This window comes from Schistocerca nitens, chromosome 2 (genome assembly GCF_023898315.1).
Source record: "Schistocerca nitens isolate TAMUIC-IGC-003100 chromosome 2, iqSchNite1.1, whole genome shotgun sequence".
Taxonomy (NCBI): domain Eukaryota; kingdom Metazoa; phylum Arthropoda; class Insecta; order Orthoptera; family Acrididae; genus Schistocerca; species Schistocerca nitens.
Genome location: NC_064615.1, coordinates 519,410,480 through 519,423,405, shown reverse-complemented (window position 1 = coordinate 519,423,405; position 12,926 = coordinate 519,410,480). Strand labels below are relative to the sequence as shown.

Here is a 12,926-nt window from a genome sequence, read left to right as displayed (position 1 = left end):
CCCAGGTGTGTTTGAGCTCCATGTTGCTATTCATGTGAAAGGCACACTTTGGAAGGACCATTATAACACTGGAAAACAGACTGTATTTGCTCCATGTGACATGGTTGGGTAGAGAGAGATGGGATTCATCTGCTCACTTTCAGTTCACAGACAGACAATAGCGTTTGACTGACATATTAGATGATACAACTTGTTGATTTTCTTTCTCATGGCGTGAGAAATGCAAGAGAAAGACAAAAACAGGCACAGTTCCTCTTTTTTTTTTCTTTTTACCACATACAAGTCATTCGAGTCAGCCCCCCTTATCTAGTATTCCTTTCCATGTAAAACCACTTTTACGTTATGATTTGTACCTCATTTCTAACAGCAATGCCTTCAATAATTTTGTTTGTAGATTAAAGGACTGAACAAACACTTTTTCCCCCTTGTTTCACAGTTTTATTACTGCACAGGTTTCAGGGCAGTGTTTTTTTAGTTAATTTACAATGTTTCACCAAGAACCCACAGTTGATTCAGTTAAAATGATAAATGATTGAATTTTAATCAGAATGGGCAAAAGTCAAGGAAAGGATTGTCCCATTTGTATATGTACTAAACATGAGGTTTAAATGTTGGGGCTATATACTGCATATTGTGCAAGTCTGCATATTGTGCAAGTGTGTAGTCACAGTATATGAAGTGTTTGCTACAGATAGGCATTTAAAGAACACGGAAACATGTCAGGAGTTACCATCTTTGGTGCAAGACATGTGAGATAGCACATAGGAAATTATACAAGAAATTCATTTGAGATGGAGTAAACTCTAATGGTCAGCGGTGAGGGAAGAACTCTGATAGAATTTGTTGAAAGAACCATTCTGGCAGTTTCTGAAAGTTATTTAAGGAGACTACACAAAAATGTCAGGAGATTACACTAGTTTAATATTATTTTGGAAACATCCAAATTGTTTGTACAGTCTTCAATTCCTAATATAATGTGTTTTTAATGTACTTCATTTATATACTCCGTTTATCACTTTCTACTTTTCATTTAAGTTCTTAGGTTGTCTCTCGCCTATGATATTTATCATTCTGAATTATACTACTGTCTAAAATTTTACTCACCTATTTTCAGGTTGGTCAATTTTAAGGAACATCCTTTCCACAGTATCCATATCCACATCATAGAATTCCTTCACATTGAAGGTCTCAAAAAAATATTTTACTGGTGTCATACTGTAACAGGCAGCCAAATTTGTTTTTGGATAATAGAGAACAAATGCCAGACACATTTCTTGTTTTGTTGAGAATCCACCCTGTAATCACGAAAATCACATTCACATTATAAACTGAAGCAATGACATTCTGCAGAATGCATTTCTAGAACAAAATCATTATTGTGTGGATCATGTGGAAAAGTAAAGGTATCACTATTCCGTGAGAAACACACACAAACTGCCTGTATATATTAACATTTTACCAGACATGTTACAAGTCAGTAGTTTTACATAAACAACCTGTACATGTTTCAAAATTAACTGCAGCTGTTTACTGATCACTTATATCGTAATAACCCAACAATACAAATACTTCCAACATACAGAGTAAAATTAACCCATGACCATGTAGTTGACTAGTTAAGCCATTGTGTAGTTGAGGTAAGACTCTATTCATTGCTAATCTTGCGAGCATAGTTCTTCCTTGGAGATAACTAGCAGGGAAAGAGAGAGAGAGAGAGAGAGAGAGAGAGAGAGAGAGAGAGATCCATCTGGATGCCATACCTGCTCCACCTCTCACCTCATTAGTCACCTGTGAAGACCCAAGAGCAAGACCTAGCCTACGGACCCAATCAGCACAACTATTCCTGCCTCATCACAGCGATGCATTACCCTATCAGTCTGCCTCCAATGCATAGTGGTAGCGTTTCCACCTACCACACAAGGGGCCAGGATTCGATTCCCGGCAGGGGACTGGGTGTTTTGTGTCCTTCATCATTGTTGACCCGCAAGTTGCCAAAGTGGCATCAACTAAAACGGACTTGCAATACGGCAGCCGAACTCTCCCGCATGGGGCCTCCTGGCCAACAATGCCATATGATCATTTCCATTTCCATTACCATATCAGAGGCAAGGCAACCTGTGAAAGAGTATGTTACATTTCAACTCTGCTTTAACTTCTGCACAGCCTTTTATATGGGAAATACCATCAACCTGCTGTCCACCTGATGAATGGCCACCACCACAGTTCCCAAAAATTAAGTGACTAACTAATGGCAAAACATGCCACTGAGCACAACATGATCAACTTCAATAGCTCTTTCACAGCCCGTGCCATCTACATCCTATCTCACAATACCACTGTATCTTAATTATGTAGATGGGAACTGTCCTTCCAACATATCCTTTGATAGCACAATCCCCCTGGCCTTGATCTCTGCTACCCCTGTCCCACAATCATCTCTATACTGTGTACACTCCACTCCACTCCATTCCATAATCTACATCCACACACTGTTCCATCAGTCAACCCCCCCCCCCACTTCATATCCCTCTCTCTCTCTCTCTCTCTCCCCCCCCCCACCTTCCGCCCCCCCCCCTCACCACTTCCTCATGTACCACATGCAACTCCCCCATCTGAGACAGGGCAGCATCACCAGTGCCACATTGCTATCTCATTCCCTTGCTGTGTCTACCTCCCCCAGCTGTCAGCCTTCTTTTCCTCCTACTTATTTCTTTCATCCACTCGGCCCAACAAAGCCTGCAGCAGCAGGACAATATAGCTAGCCAGTACAATCTACCTATACTTTTTTCCATATAAAGTTTGTTCTGAGGAAGAATATTATCTGAGCACTAGCTGTGATTTCAATCTTGTTTATGTACCTGTTGACTGCTTTGCATCTCAACTCTTTGATTAACTATATTCTATTAAGAACTTCCCAGAACCATGTTGCTAAATGTAATCAGCTCCAGTTATCATTCTATTTGTGGTCTCATTCATTAATACACACTGTAGCACATATACACAAGTACATGAAAATTAATGTTTGGAACAAAATGAGTTGTTCAAATTTTCTGTTAGTACCACAATTTGCATGGTTGAAGTCTTATACAAGCTACAGAAAGTAGGCTATTTTTACAGATAGGAGTATATATACATTCAAACTGGTGGAACACCAAATGTTAAGTTCCTCAGGTGTCTTATGCTAGGCCACCGAGCGGGGTGGCACAGTCGTTAGCACACTGGACTTGCATTCAGGAGGACGACGCTTCAAACCTGTCTCCAGCCATCCTGATTTAGGTTTTCCGTGATTTTTCTAAATCATTTCAGGCAATTGCCAGGATGGTTCCTTTGAATGCGTACAGCCAATTTCCTTCCCAATGCTTCGCTTATTCGAGCTTGTGCTCCGTCTCTAATGACCTCGTTGTCGACGGGTCATTAAAACACTAATCTCCTCCCCCTCTTATGTTAAGCCACCTGACCTTAATTCACAAAAATTATACCAAAGATGTGATGGACTGCCAAATCTTCAATACCTCTTGATGACATGTATACTGCAGTGAAGAATCTAAAGAATCACTCAAAACATTGGTCTGCATTATTATAAAGCACTGTATTGCAGCAGTCTCGTATGAAATTTTCATGATTCTACTGTTCCATCAAATCTTAATAAAGCTTCACACTTGCTGAGAAAGCAGAATTCCTTGGTCAATGTCAATGCTTATCATATGAATAATTATGTCATATTCTTTAGAAGTTTCCTACTCATAATTTTTTGACAGACTACACTTTGGTTGCTGATGATTATGAATTTTTTTCAAGATGATTCAGTTATCCAGCCAATAAACCTAGATGCTGACGTAATGTTAAGCTTTTGAAAAACACAAAACAAATGACTTTGTCTGCATCATAAACCAGAAGTTATTTTAAAGCAAGAAGTGTTTATCTATAAACTGACGGAGAGAGAAAAGAAAAACCACTACCTTATGTACCACAGCAGTGTGGTCAGAGCTGCCTTGACAAAACCAGCACACATATAAACTTGATGAACAGTTTAACAGTAAGACAATAACTCCTTAGCTGATTAGAACAGAGTAGTGACACAAGGGATAACATAGATAAGAAATTCTACAGATTTCTATGAGATACAAGAATGTCTGTTAAGATGAAGATGATAATCTGTATGAACAGTGCCTGGTCTACAATAATGTAGACAAAAGGAGATGCAGTACAAAAAAAGAATTTGCATGTTACTGATATAAAAATATTAATACGGATGTATGCCATTAAAAGTTTATCGGTGTAGAACATGTCAAAACAATGGCAACCATCATCAAACTACCAGAAAAAAGGGGGAAGAACTAAAATAGAAGCCTCAAAAATTAAGAGAACAAAGATAGCCGGTCATAAATAAATAATTTCTCAACAAGTAATGAGAAATATTAGTGGAAAGCGATAGAAATTATGAAGCACTGGACCATAACAGACATAACATCAAGGCTACATATGGTAAAGAAGAAGAAGAAGAAGAAGAAGATTGATGTGAATAATTTCAATGAGATTCATCATCTCGTCCATGGGCAATATATTACTGCACAAATAATAAATAATACAGAGTAGTAATCACTAACGTTTACTACAGTGTCACTAATATTTACTAAACATTCTGGCTGGAGCAGCTGGAGATGGCAGTCATGTGTGCATGAGGTATACTTGCTTGGATGAATTATCTTTTTTTTCTGAAGAAGGCTTTGGCTGAAAGCTCAATGTGCAACAACAGTCTTACAGTGTACCTCTCTGCAACTCAATGTATCATCTTTATGATGAGTCTATCCTCATAATATTGTTAATATTTACACTGTAATATATAACAGATCAAAGGAACTGAGGATCCCAGATAGTGGTTAAGCCTATGGAATGAAAACTGTAATAGTTGTGTGATTTTCCCACTGTGCTTATAATTTCATTTCTTGTAGATATCTGACATGACTATATTTCATAGCAGAATTCAATAATGTCAATACAATCACTACTTTCCTGTGTGTCTAAAAGTAGAACATGGTATTTATGAGATGACACTTTGTGTTGATAATGATATTTTCATTATAGCTGTACTCACATAAGTTGGTTGCTTCCTTTTGGACGTCTGGTACACACATTCAGTGACAAGCTCATCTCCAGGAAGGAATTCAACTTCCTCCTGAAGTCTGCGAGCCTGCTGGTAGTTGAAGTCATAACTATCATCTCTAACAATTGGTTTTAGCTCCTTCTTGTCACGCACATGTCTGAGACGTAAGGCCTTCCCAGCCAAATGAGAGTGCAGGAGTACCGAAACTAGTTTCACACCTGATTGCGGCAGCAGCTGTAACATTTAACAGTGCAAAGTGCAGCTTTTATATACTCCTTTGCTATTGAAAACATTGTTTTTTTTTTCATTTATTTTCACCTACAAAAGGAAAGCGTAAGCATTCTTATAGGCTATACAGAACAGTCTTTTTTTTTTTTCTTTTTTAAGAACAATCAAACTGAAGTTCATGTAAGACCACATGTACAAAGCCATGTGATGAAATATTTCAGAAAGAACTCCAGATACGTGACCTTTCAAAATCCTTTTCTATCTGTCAGATGCCAAGTAACAGATATGAATGAAGTAAGGGCACTTATGGCTGTTCATGGATCTATGGTGCAAATATTTTTTATACATTGCCTGACAAAACAAGTGATGCATCCAGAAGATGCGGTCAAACATAAATATAACTTTATATAACATACATCAAAATTATCAGTACTGCTATGCTCTCTGACAAGTAGAATGGCCTGCAGGGTGCATACACTGGTAGAATATATGAGGGGGTGTGAACAGTGTAAGGTGTTGAGCGATAACCATGAAGGACACAGAGATGCCGCACTGTCATGTGAGACAAGATTATCAGCACCTGACAGAGTTTGAAAGGGGCCTCATTGTGGGTCTCCACTTGACCAGCTGGTCAAATCATGCAATACCATGATTTGTGGGACATTTGGATTTTACAGTGGCTCTACTTTGGACTGCATGGGAAAGCGATGGCGGGCATACTTGTTGTCAAGTTTCTTTCCATATATACAAAAATAATCCATGTTTGAAAATATAATTTGGCAGATAAAAAAATCTTCTCACCTACTGGTGGCAAGAGAATACGGATATAAAAGATATGGAAATGTGCAAGCTTTTAGAGCTATTGGTTCCTTCTTTTGGCAGAACAAATGAAGGGAAAGGAAGAGGGATGAAGGAAAAAGACTGCTGATGTTTAGGAAATGGGAAGAGTTAAGGAACAGTCGACCAGAACCCGGGTCAGGGGAGACTTACTGGATGGAATAAGAAGGAAGATCTGATTGTTGGTCCTTGCACCAGATGAGATTTGAAAAGCTTAGAACTTAAAGGTGGGTGATGAGTTATAACCAAGACAGGCTTACTGGAAAAACAAGTGCAACAGTCAATAAGAACACAAAGTTAAGTGCACTATACGTGATACACAGGTGAGGGGGAAGTGGAGAAAAATAGACTGGTCAGAAAATAAAAAACATAGAAAAATTAAAGTCAACAAAGAAAAGAAACAGTTACTGAAAACAAACGTGGAGCTCACAGAAATTAATGTAAATTTTGGACAGGTAGGTGGCAAGAACAAAGCAGATGTTGAAATGCCAGTTTCATCCAGCAGAGTTCTGAGAAACTGGTATCAGGACAGAGAATCCAGATGACGTGTGGGATGAAACAGGCACTGAGGTACAATTGTCATGCTGTAGAGCATACTCTGTAACAGGATACTGTGTGTTTACACAACCGCCAGTACACAACATGTGCCAATTTACAGGTGGCTCTCCCTTTGATACTATCTGCTTAGTCAGTTGCAGGGTTGATATAGGTGGTAGGAGGTTGTGGTGGACAAAATGTCAGACAGAACGGACCTCATTTATGGGCATGATTTTAGGAAGTCATAGACTTGTTGAAATAGCTGACTGATATTTTCAAGTACACAATAACAATGAGTGACTATTTTTTGGAGGGATCAGCAGAATTAGGATTTGATGTGATAGCCTGGGAAATCTTTTGCACTAGGCTGGTGGGTTAGTTTTGTACCGTAAAGGTTGAGGCGAGAATGGTATTGGTGCAAATAGCTTGCATCTGCCAAGGCTGTATATCAGTGAATGTTTGACATGAAAAGGATGGTAACTGTCAAAATGTAAATACTGTTGTTTGTTTTTAGGTTTAATGTGAAAGGGGTGTGTAGCTGGCCCTTGTGAGGCTTAGATAACATCTTGCAAAATGGCATAAGATTTGGAACAGTACAATGTGAAATTTAATCAGGAGAATGTATTTAGACATTCCAAAAATTTCAGCAAGTCTGCCTCGCCAACAGTCCATTTGACAAAGATGTCATCAATGTATCTAAATCAAACCAGGTGCTGAAGCCTAATGCATCCCGGGGAAACCCCCTCCTAGTGGCCCATGGAAAGGTTGGCACAGGAAGGAGCCGTCCAGGTTCCCATGGGATTACTCCTGATCTGTTTATATGTCTGCCCCTTAAAGGTAGAGTAGCTGTTTATAAGTGAAGTTGATTAAGTTGAGCAGGAAGTATGTCACAGGTCTGGGATCAGGTGGGTGCTGGTTGTGGCAATACTCAGCAAAAGATGGACCATCTGAGTGGAATGGTGGGACACAGGGAGCTGGCATCAATGGTGACAAGAAACATGTATGGTGGGAGTGCGATGGGCAGATTTCAGATGATCTAGGTAATGGTTGGTAGCTTTAATATTGGAGGGGAGTCTTTGAATTATAGGCACAAGGTGTCGATCAATCAAGGCAGAGGTCCAGTTAGTGAGTGCCTTCAGCCCCTGGTTTGGTTTAAAAGCATTAATGACACCTTTTCCATATAGACCCATGGTGAAATTGACCTCTTGAAATTTTTGGAATCTCTAAATACATTACCCAAGTTAAATTTCACCTGGCTCTATTTCAAATCTCATGCCACCTTCCTTGATGTTGATCTAATCCTCACTGAATGTCAGCTAAACATTTCTGTTCACATTAAACCCACAAACAAACAACAGAAATTACATTTTGACAGTTGACATTCTTTCAAATCAAACATTCACTCACATACAGATTTGACATCCAAAGCAGACTCTTTAGAAATGACATTCTTTCAAATCAAACATTCACTCACGTACAGATTTGACATTCAAGGCAGACTCTTTAGAAATGACATTCTTTCAAATCAAACATTCACTCACGTACAGATTTGACATTCAAGGCAGACTCTTTAGAAAAACACACCACCATTCTCACCTCAACCTTCCCTGCACATAAATAGCCTATCAGTCGAGTTCAAAAGCATATTTTCCACTCCATCACATCCAATTCTGTTAATGCTGATCCCTCCAAAAAACAATTTAGTACTACATCTCTTGTTACTCAGTACAACCCTAGTCTTGAATGTAATAATTAGCTACTTGCCACAAGGCTTTGACTTCCTAAAATCATGCTTTGAAATTAGGTCCATTTTGTCTGACATTTTGCCCGCCACATTTAGAATAGCTTATCGCCCCCCCCCCCCCCCCCCCAAAAAAAAAGAGAATCTCTTTAATAACCAGTCAGATCCTAGGCTCTTTCTGCACCCATTTTCCTACCCTATGGCTTCCCCCTGTATGCCCCTTATGCCCCTGTGATCGTCCCCACTGTTAAGTTGAGATGTGCCTGTGACAACTTCCTACTACCTATATCAGACCTGTAACTGACAAAACATATCAAAAGGAGAGCCACCTGTGAAATGGCATGCTGTGTACCAGCTGTTCTGTAAATACGTTTGTACTTTTCATTGGTATGATTACCACTAAGTTATCAGTTAGGATGAATGGACATACACAGAGTGTGTATGCTTCGCAACACAGTATCCAGTTGCAGAGCATGTTCTACAACAAGACAGTTATGAACTCAGTGCCCGTTCCATCCCACATATCACCTGCATTATCCCTCCTGATACCACTTTGTCAGAACTCTGCAAAGTGGAACTGCTTGGTTTTCACCATCCACCTGGTCCAAATTTACATTAACTTCTGTGGTCTCTGCATTTCTTTTTAGTAACAGTTTCTTTTCTTTGTTCCCTTTTATTCTTCTAGATCTTTTATTTTCTGGCACGTCTAATTTTCCCCATCTCCACCTCACCTGTCTGTCATAAATAATGCACTTAGCTTTCTGCTCTTACTGACTTGTGTGTGATGTTTTTTTTTTTTTTTTCATAATGCTCGTCTTGCATAATACCCTATCTTCCACCTTCAAGTTCCAAAGTTTTCAAATGTCATCCAGTGCAGCACCTACAATCAGGGTTCTGGACAACTTTTCCATAACTCTACCCATTTCTTAAATGTTTGCAGTCCTTTTCTTTCACCCTTCTTTCTTTCATTTCAGCCTCTCTATCAGGTAAGTACACTTTTTATTCAAGCACACACACTAACAAAATGTGTACCTCTCACACTGCACTGAGTCCACCCAGACATCAGCACTGAGAAGGATATTACAGGGGAATGCACATAAGCAAACAGCTGGTGGGGTGATGTGGAGTGATAATGGACAGTGTACCAAATGACACTCCAGAGAGCACTGGCATTCTTCCTCATCTGACTGTAGTAAACACTTTGAGGTGAGGATTGAACATTTATCATTGATTTTCATTTTAGAGTAGGTATGGTGAAGATACTTAGCCACTTTGGTGTTCATTATGGTTGGCATAATGCAACCCATTATGGTTGGCATAATGCAACCATAAGAAATATTATGTTAGAAGTGACAGTGACAGTTTTCTAAGAGCACAAATGTATCTAGGCAGAGTCATAAGTTATACAGTAGCCCATTGTGGTGCTTACAACAGTGCTGTCAGTTACCAGGGTAGGTTACAGCTGAAGAGTGTGTCATGGGACAGCCACAGAGAGCACAATGATGATGCTGTAAAGTATGCTCTGTTCCTCTCAGCACAGAATACATATGCATCCACCATTTTACTGACACACCACTATAACAGCGCATGCTTAAATTACGCTTTTGTCCTAACTTTCAGCTATATGTCTATTTCATTTTACTTTTATATGTAAAAACAAAGATGATGTGACTTACCGAACGAAAGCGCTGGCAGGTCGATAGACACACAAACAAACACAAACACACACACAAAATTCAAGCTTTCGCAACAAACTGTTGCCTCATCAGGAAAGAGGGGAAGGAGAGGGAAAGACGAAAGGATGTGGGTTTTAAGGGAGAGGGTAAGGAGTCATTCCAATCCCGGGAGCGGAAAGACTTACCTTAGGGGGAAAAAAGGACAGGTATACACTCGCACACACGCACATATCCATCCACACATATACAGGCACAAGCAGACATATTTAAAGACAAAGGGTTTGGGCAGAGATGTCAGTCGAGGCGGAAGTGAAGAGGCAAAGATGATGTTGAAAGACAGGTGAGGTATGAGTGGCGGCAATTTGAAATTAGCGGAGATTGAGGCCTGGTGGGTAACGGGAAGAGAGGATATATTCAAGAGCAAGTTCCCATCTCCGGAGTTCGGATAGGTTGGTGTTGGTGGGAAGTATGCAGATAACCCGGACGGTGTAACACTGTGCCAAGATGTGCTGGCCGTGCACCAAGGCATGTTTAGCCACAGGGTGATCCTCATTACCAACAAACACTGTCTGCCTGTGTCCATTCATGCGAATGGACAGTTTGTTGCTGGTCATTCCCACATAGAATGCATCACAGTGTAGGCAGGTCAGTTGGTAAATCACGTGGGTGCTTTCACATGTGGCTCTGCCTTTGATCGTGTACACTTTCCGGGTTACAGGACTGGAGTGGTGGTGGTAGGAGGGTGCATGGGACAGGTTTTACACCGGGGGCGGTTACAAGGATAGGAGCCAGAGGGTAGGGAAGGTGGTTTGGGGATTTCATAGGGATGAACTACAGGTTACGAAGGTTAGGTGGACGGCGGAAAGACACTCTTGGTGGAGTGGGGAGGATTTCATGAAGGATGGATCTCATTTCAGGGCAGGATTTGAGGAAGTCGTATCCCTGCTGGAGAGCCACATTCAGTCTGGTCCAGTCCCGGAAAGTATCCTGTCACAAGTGGGGCACTTTTGTGGTTCTTCTGTGGGGGATTCTGGGTTTGAGGGGATGAGGAAGTGGCTCTGGTTATTTGCTTCTGTACCAGGTCTGGAGGGTAGTTGCGAGATGTGAAAGCTGTTGTCAGGTTGTTGGTGTAATGGTTCAGGGATTCCGGACTGGAGCAGATTCGTTTGCCACGAAGACCTAGGCTGTAGGGAAGGGACCGTTTGATGTGGAATGGGTGGCAGCTGTCATAATGCAGGTACTGTTGCTTGTTGGTGGGTTTGATGTGGACGGACGTGTGAAGCTGGCCATTGGACAGGTGGAGGTCAACGTCAAGGAAAGTGGCATGGGATTTGGAGTAGGACCAGGTGAATCTGATGGAACCAAAGGAATTGAGGTTGGAGAGGAAATTCTGAAGTTCTTCTTCACTGTGAGTCCAGATCATGAAGATGTCATCAATAAATCTGTACCAAACTTTGGGTTGGCAGGCCTGGGTAACCAAGAAGGCTTCCTCTAAGCGACCCATGAATAGGTTGGCGTACGAGGGGGCCATCCTGGTACCCATGGCTGTTCCCTTTAATTGTTGGTATGTCTGGCCTTCAAAAGTGAAGAAGTTGTGGGTCAAGATGAAGCTGGCTAAGGTGATGAGGAAAGAGGTTTTAGGTAGGGTGGCAGGTGATCGGCGTGAAAGGAAGTGCTCCATCGCAGCGAGGCCCTGGACGTGTGGAATATTTGTGTATAAGGAAGTGGCATCAATGGTTACAAGGATGGTTTCCGGGGGTAACAGATTGGGTAAGGATTCCAGGCGTTCGAGAAAGTGGTTGGTGTCTTTGATGAAGGATGGGAGACTGCATGTAATGGGTTGAAGGTGTTGATCTACGTAGGCAGAGATACGTTCTGTGGGGGCTTGGTAACCAGCTACAATGGGGCGGCCGGGATGATTGGGTTTGTGGATTTTAGGAAGAAGGTAGATTGATATCATTTTACTTTTATAAATTTAGATTCCTACTTCTTTACAATGATGCACTTATGCTTTCTCTAGCACTGTTTTAGCTGTGAAAGATACAAACATAATCTTTCCTTCAAACTTTGTTGAAAGGCTAATTTGTATCAGAGCCTATCAACTTTGTTGAAAGGCTAATTTGTATCAGAGCCTATCAATTCCGCAGGCTCACAATGAAATCCCACTCTGAACATACTTTACATCCACACCAACTTGAAATGCTGTAATTTATTGCCTAAAATTGGCAGCAAAGTTGTCATAGCACCTGCTTGTGTGTTCCGTCATTTCAGAATAGATGGCCTTTTCTCCCCATTCTATGAAACATTTGCAATTTTCAGCATTTAATTTAACAAAATCTTCACACAAAGAAGCAATGATGTTATTTTTTCTTTAAAATGTATTGTATGGTATTGTTAGGTTTTAAAACTGAAAGCCTTTTCTCCTTTTTTTTTTAATATGAATGGCAAAATGTGCCATCTCAAGCTCAACTCCTCCTGTATAATCTTTTCAGTGGTCAATGAATGGAACTTAGAGGAAATAACATTTCACCTCTGTTTCAGAGGAAAAGGCGCCTGGAATGTCTAAACTCTTCAGTCATTCTTAAAGGTAATGGCATTATAATCCTACCATGAGCATTTATACATTTCTATACCAGATGGGAAAGTTTTCATCAACATGCAAAAGTGCATTTTTCTTTGCTGTATTTCAGTTATGATCATACTTATTTCTCCAAAAAAATTTATGAAATACAGTAGAACACCTGTTTTACATTTTTGTGTGGTCCAGACTTAAAAAATGCAAAACTGAGGAAAATGCTGAATC

General features: G+C 40.5%; 1 protein-coding gene across 1 annotated transcript in view; it reads right to left on the bottom strand.

Moving 5' to 3' along the window:
* Window positions 1–12,926, bottom strand: part of LOC126236500 (MOXD1 homolog 1-like) — a 169,913-nt gene that overhangs the window by 19,469 nt on the left and 137,518 nt on the right. The window contains exons 8-9 of the mRNA XM_049945855.1: window positions 5,096–5,338; window positions 1,105–1,295 (exon numbers count right to left, since the gene is read on the bottom strand). Of these exons, the coding sequence (XP_049801812.1) occupies window positions 1,105–1,295; window positions 5,096–5,338 (434 nt within the window). The remainder of the gene's footprint in view (window positions 1–1,104; window positions 1,296–5,095; window positions 5,339–12,926) is intronic.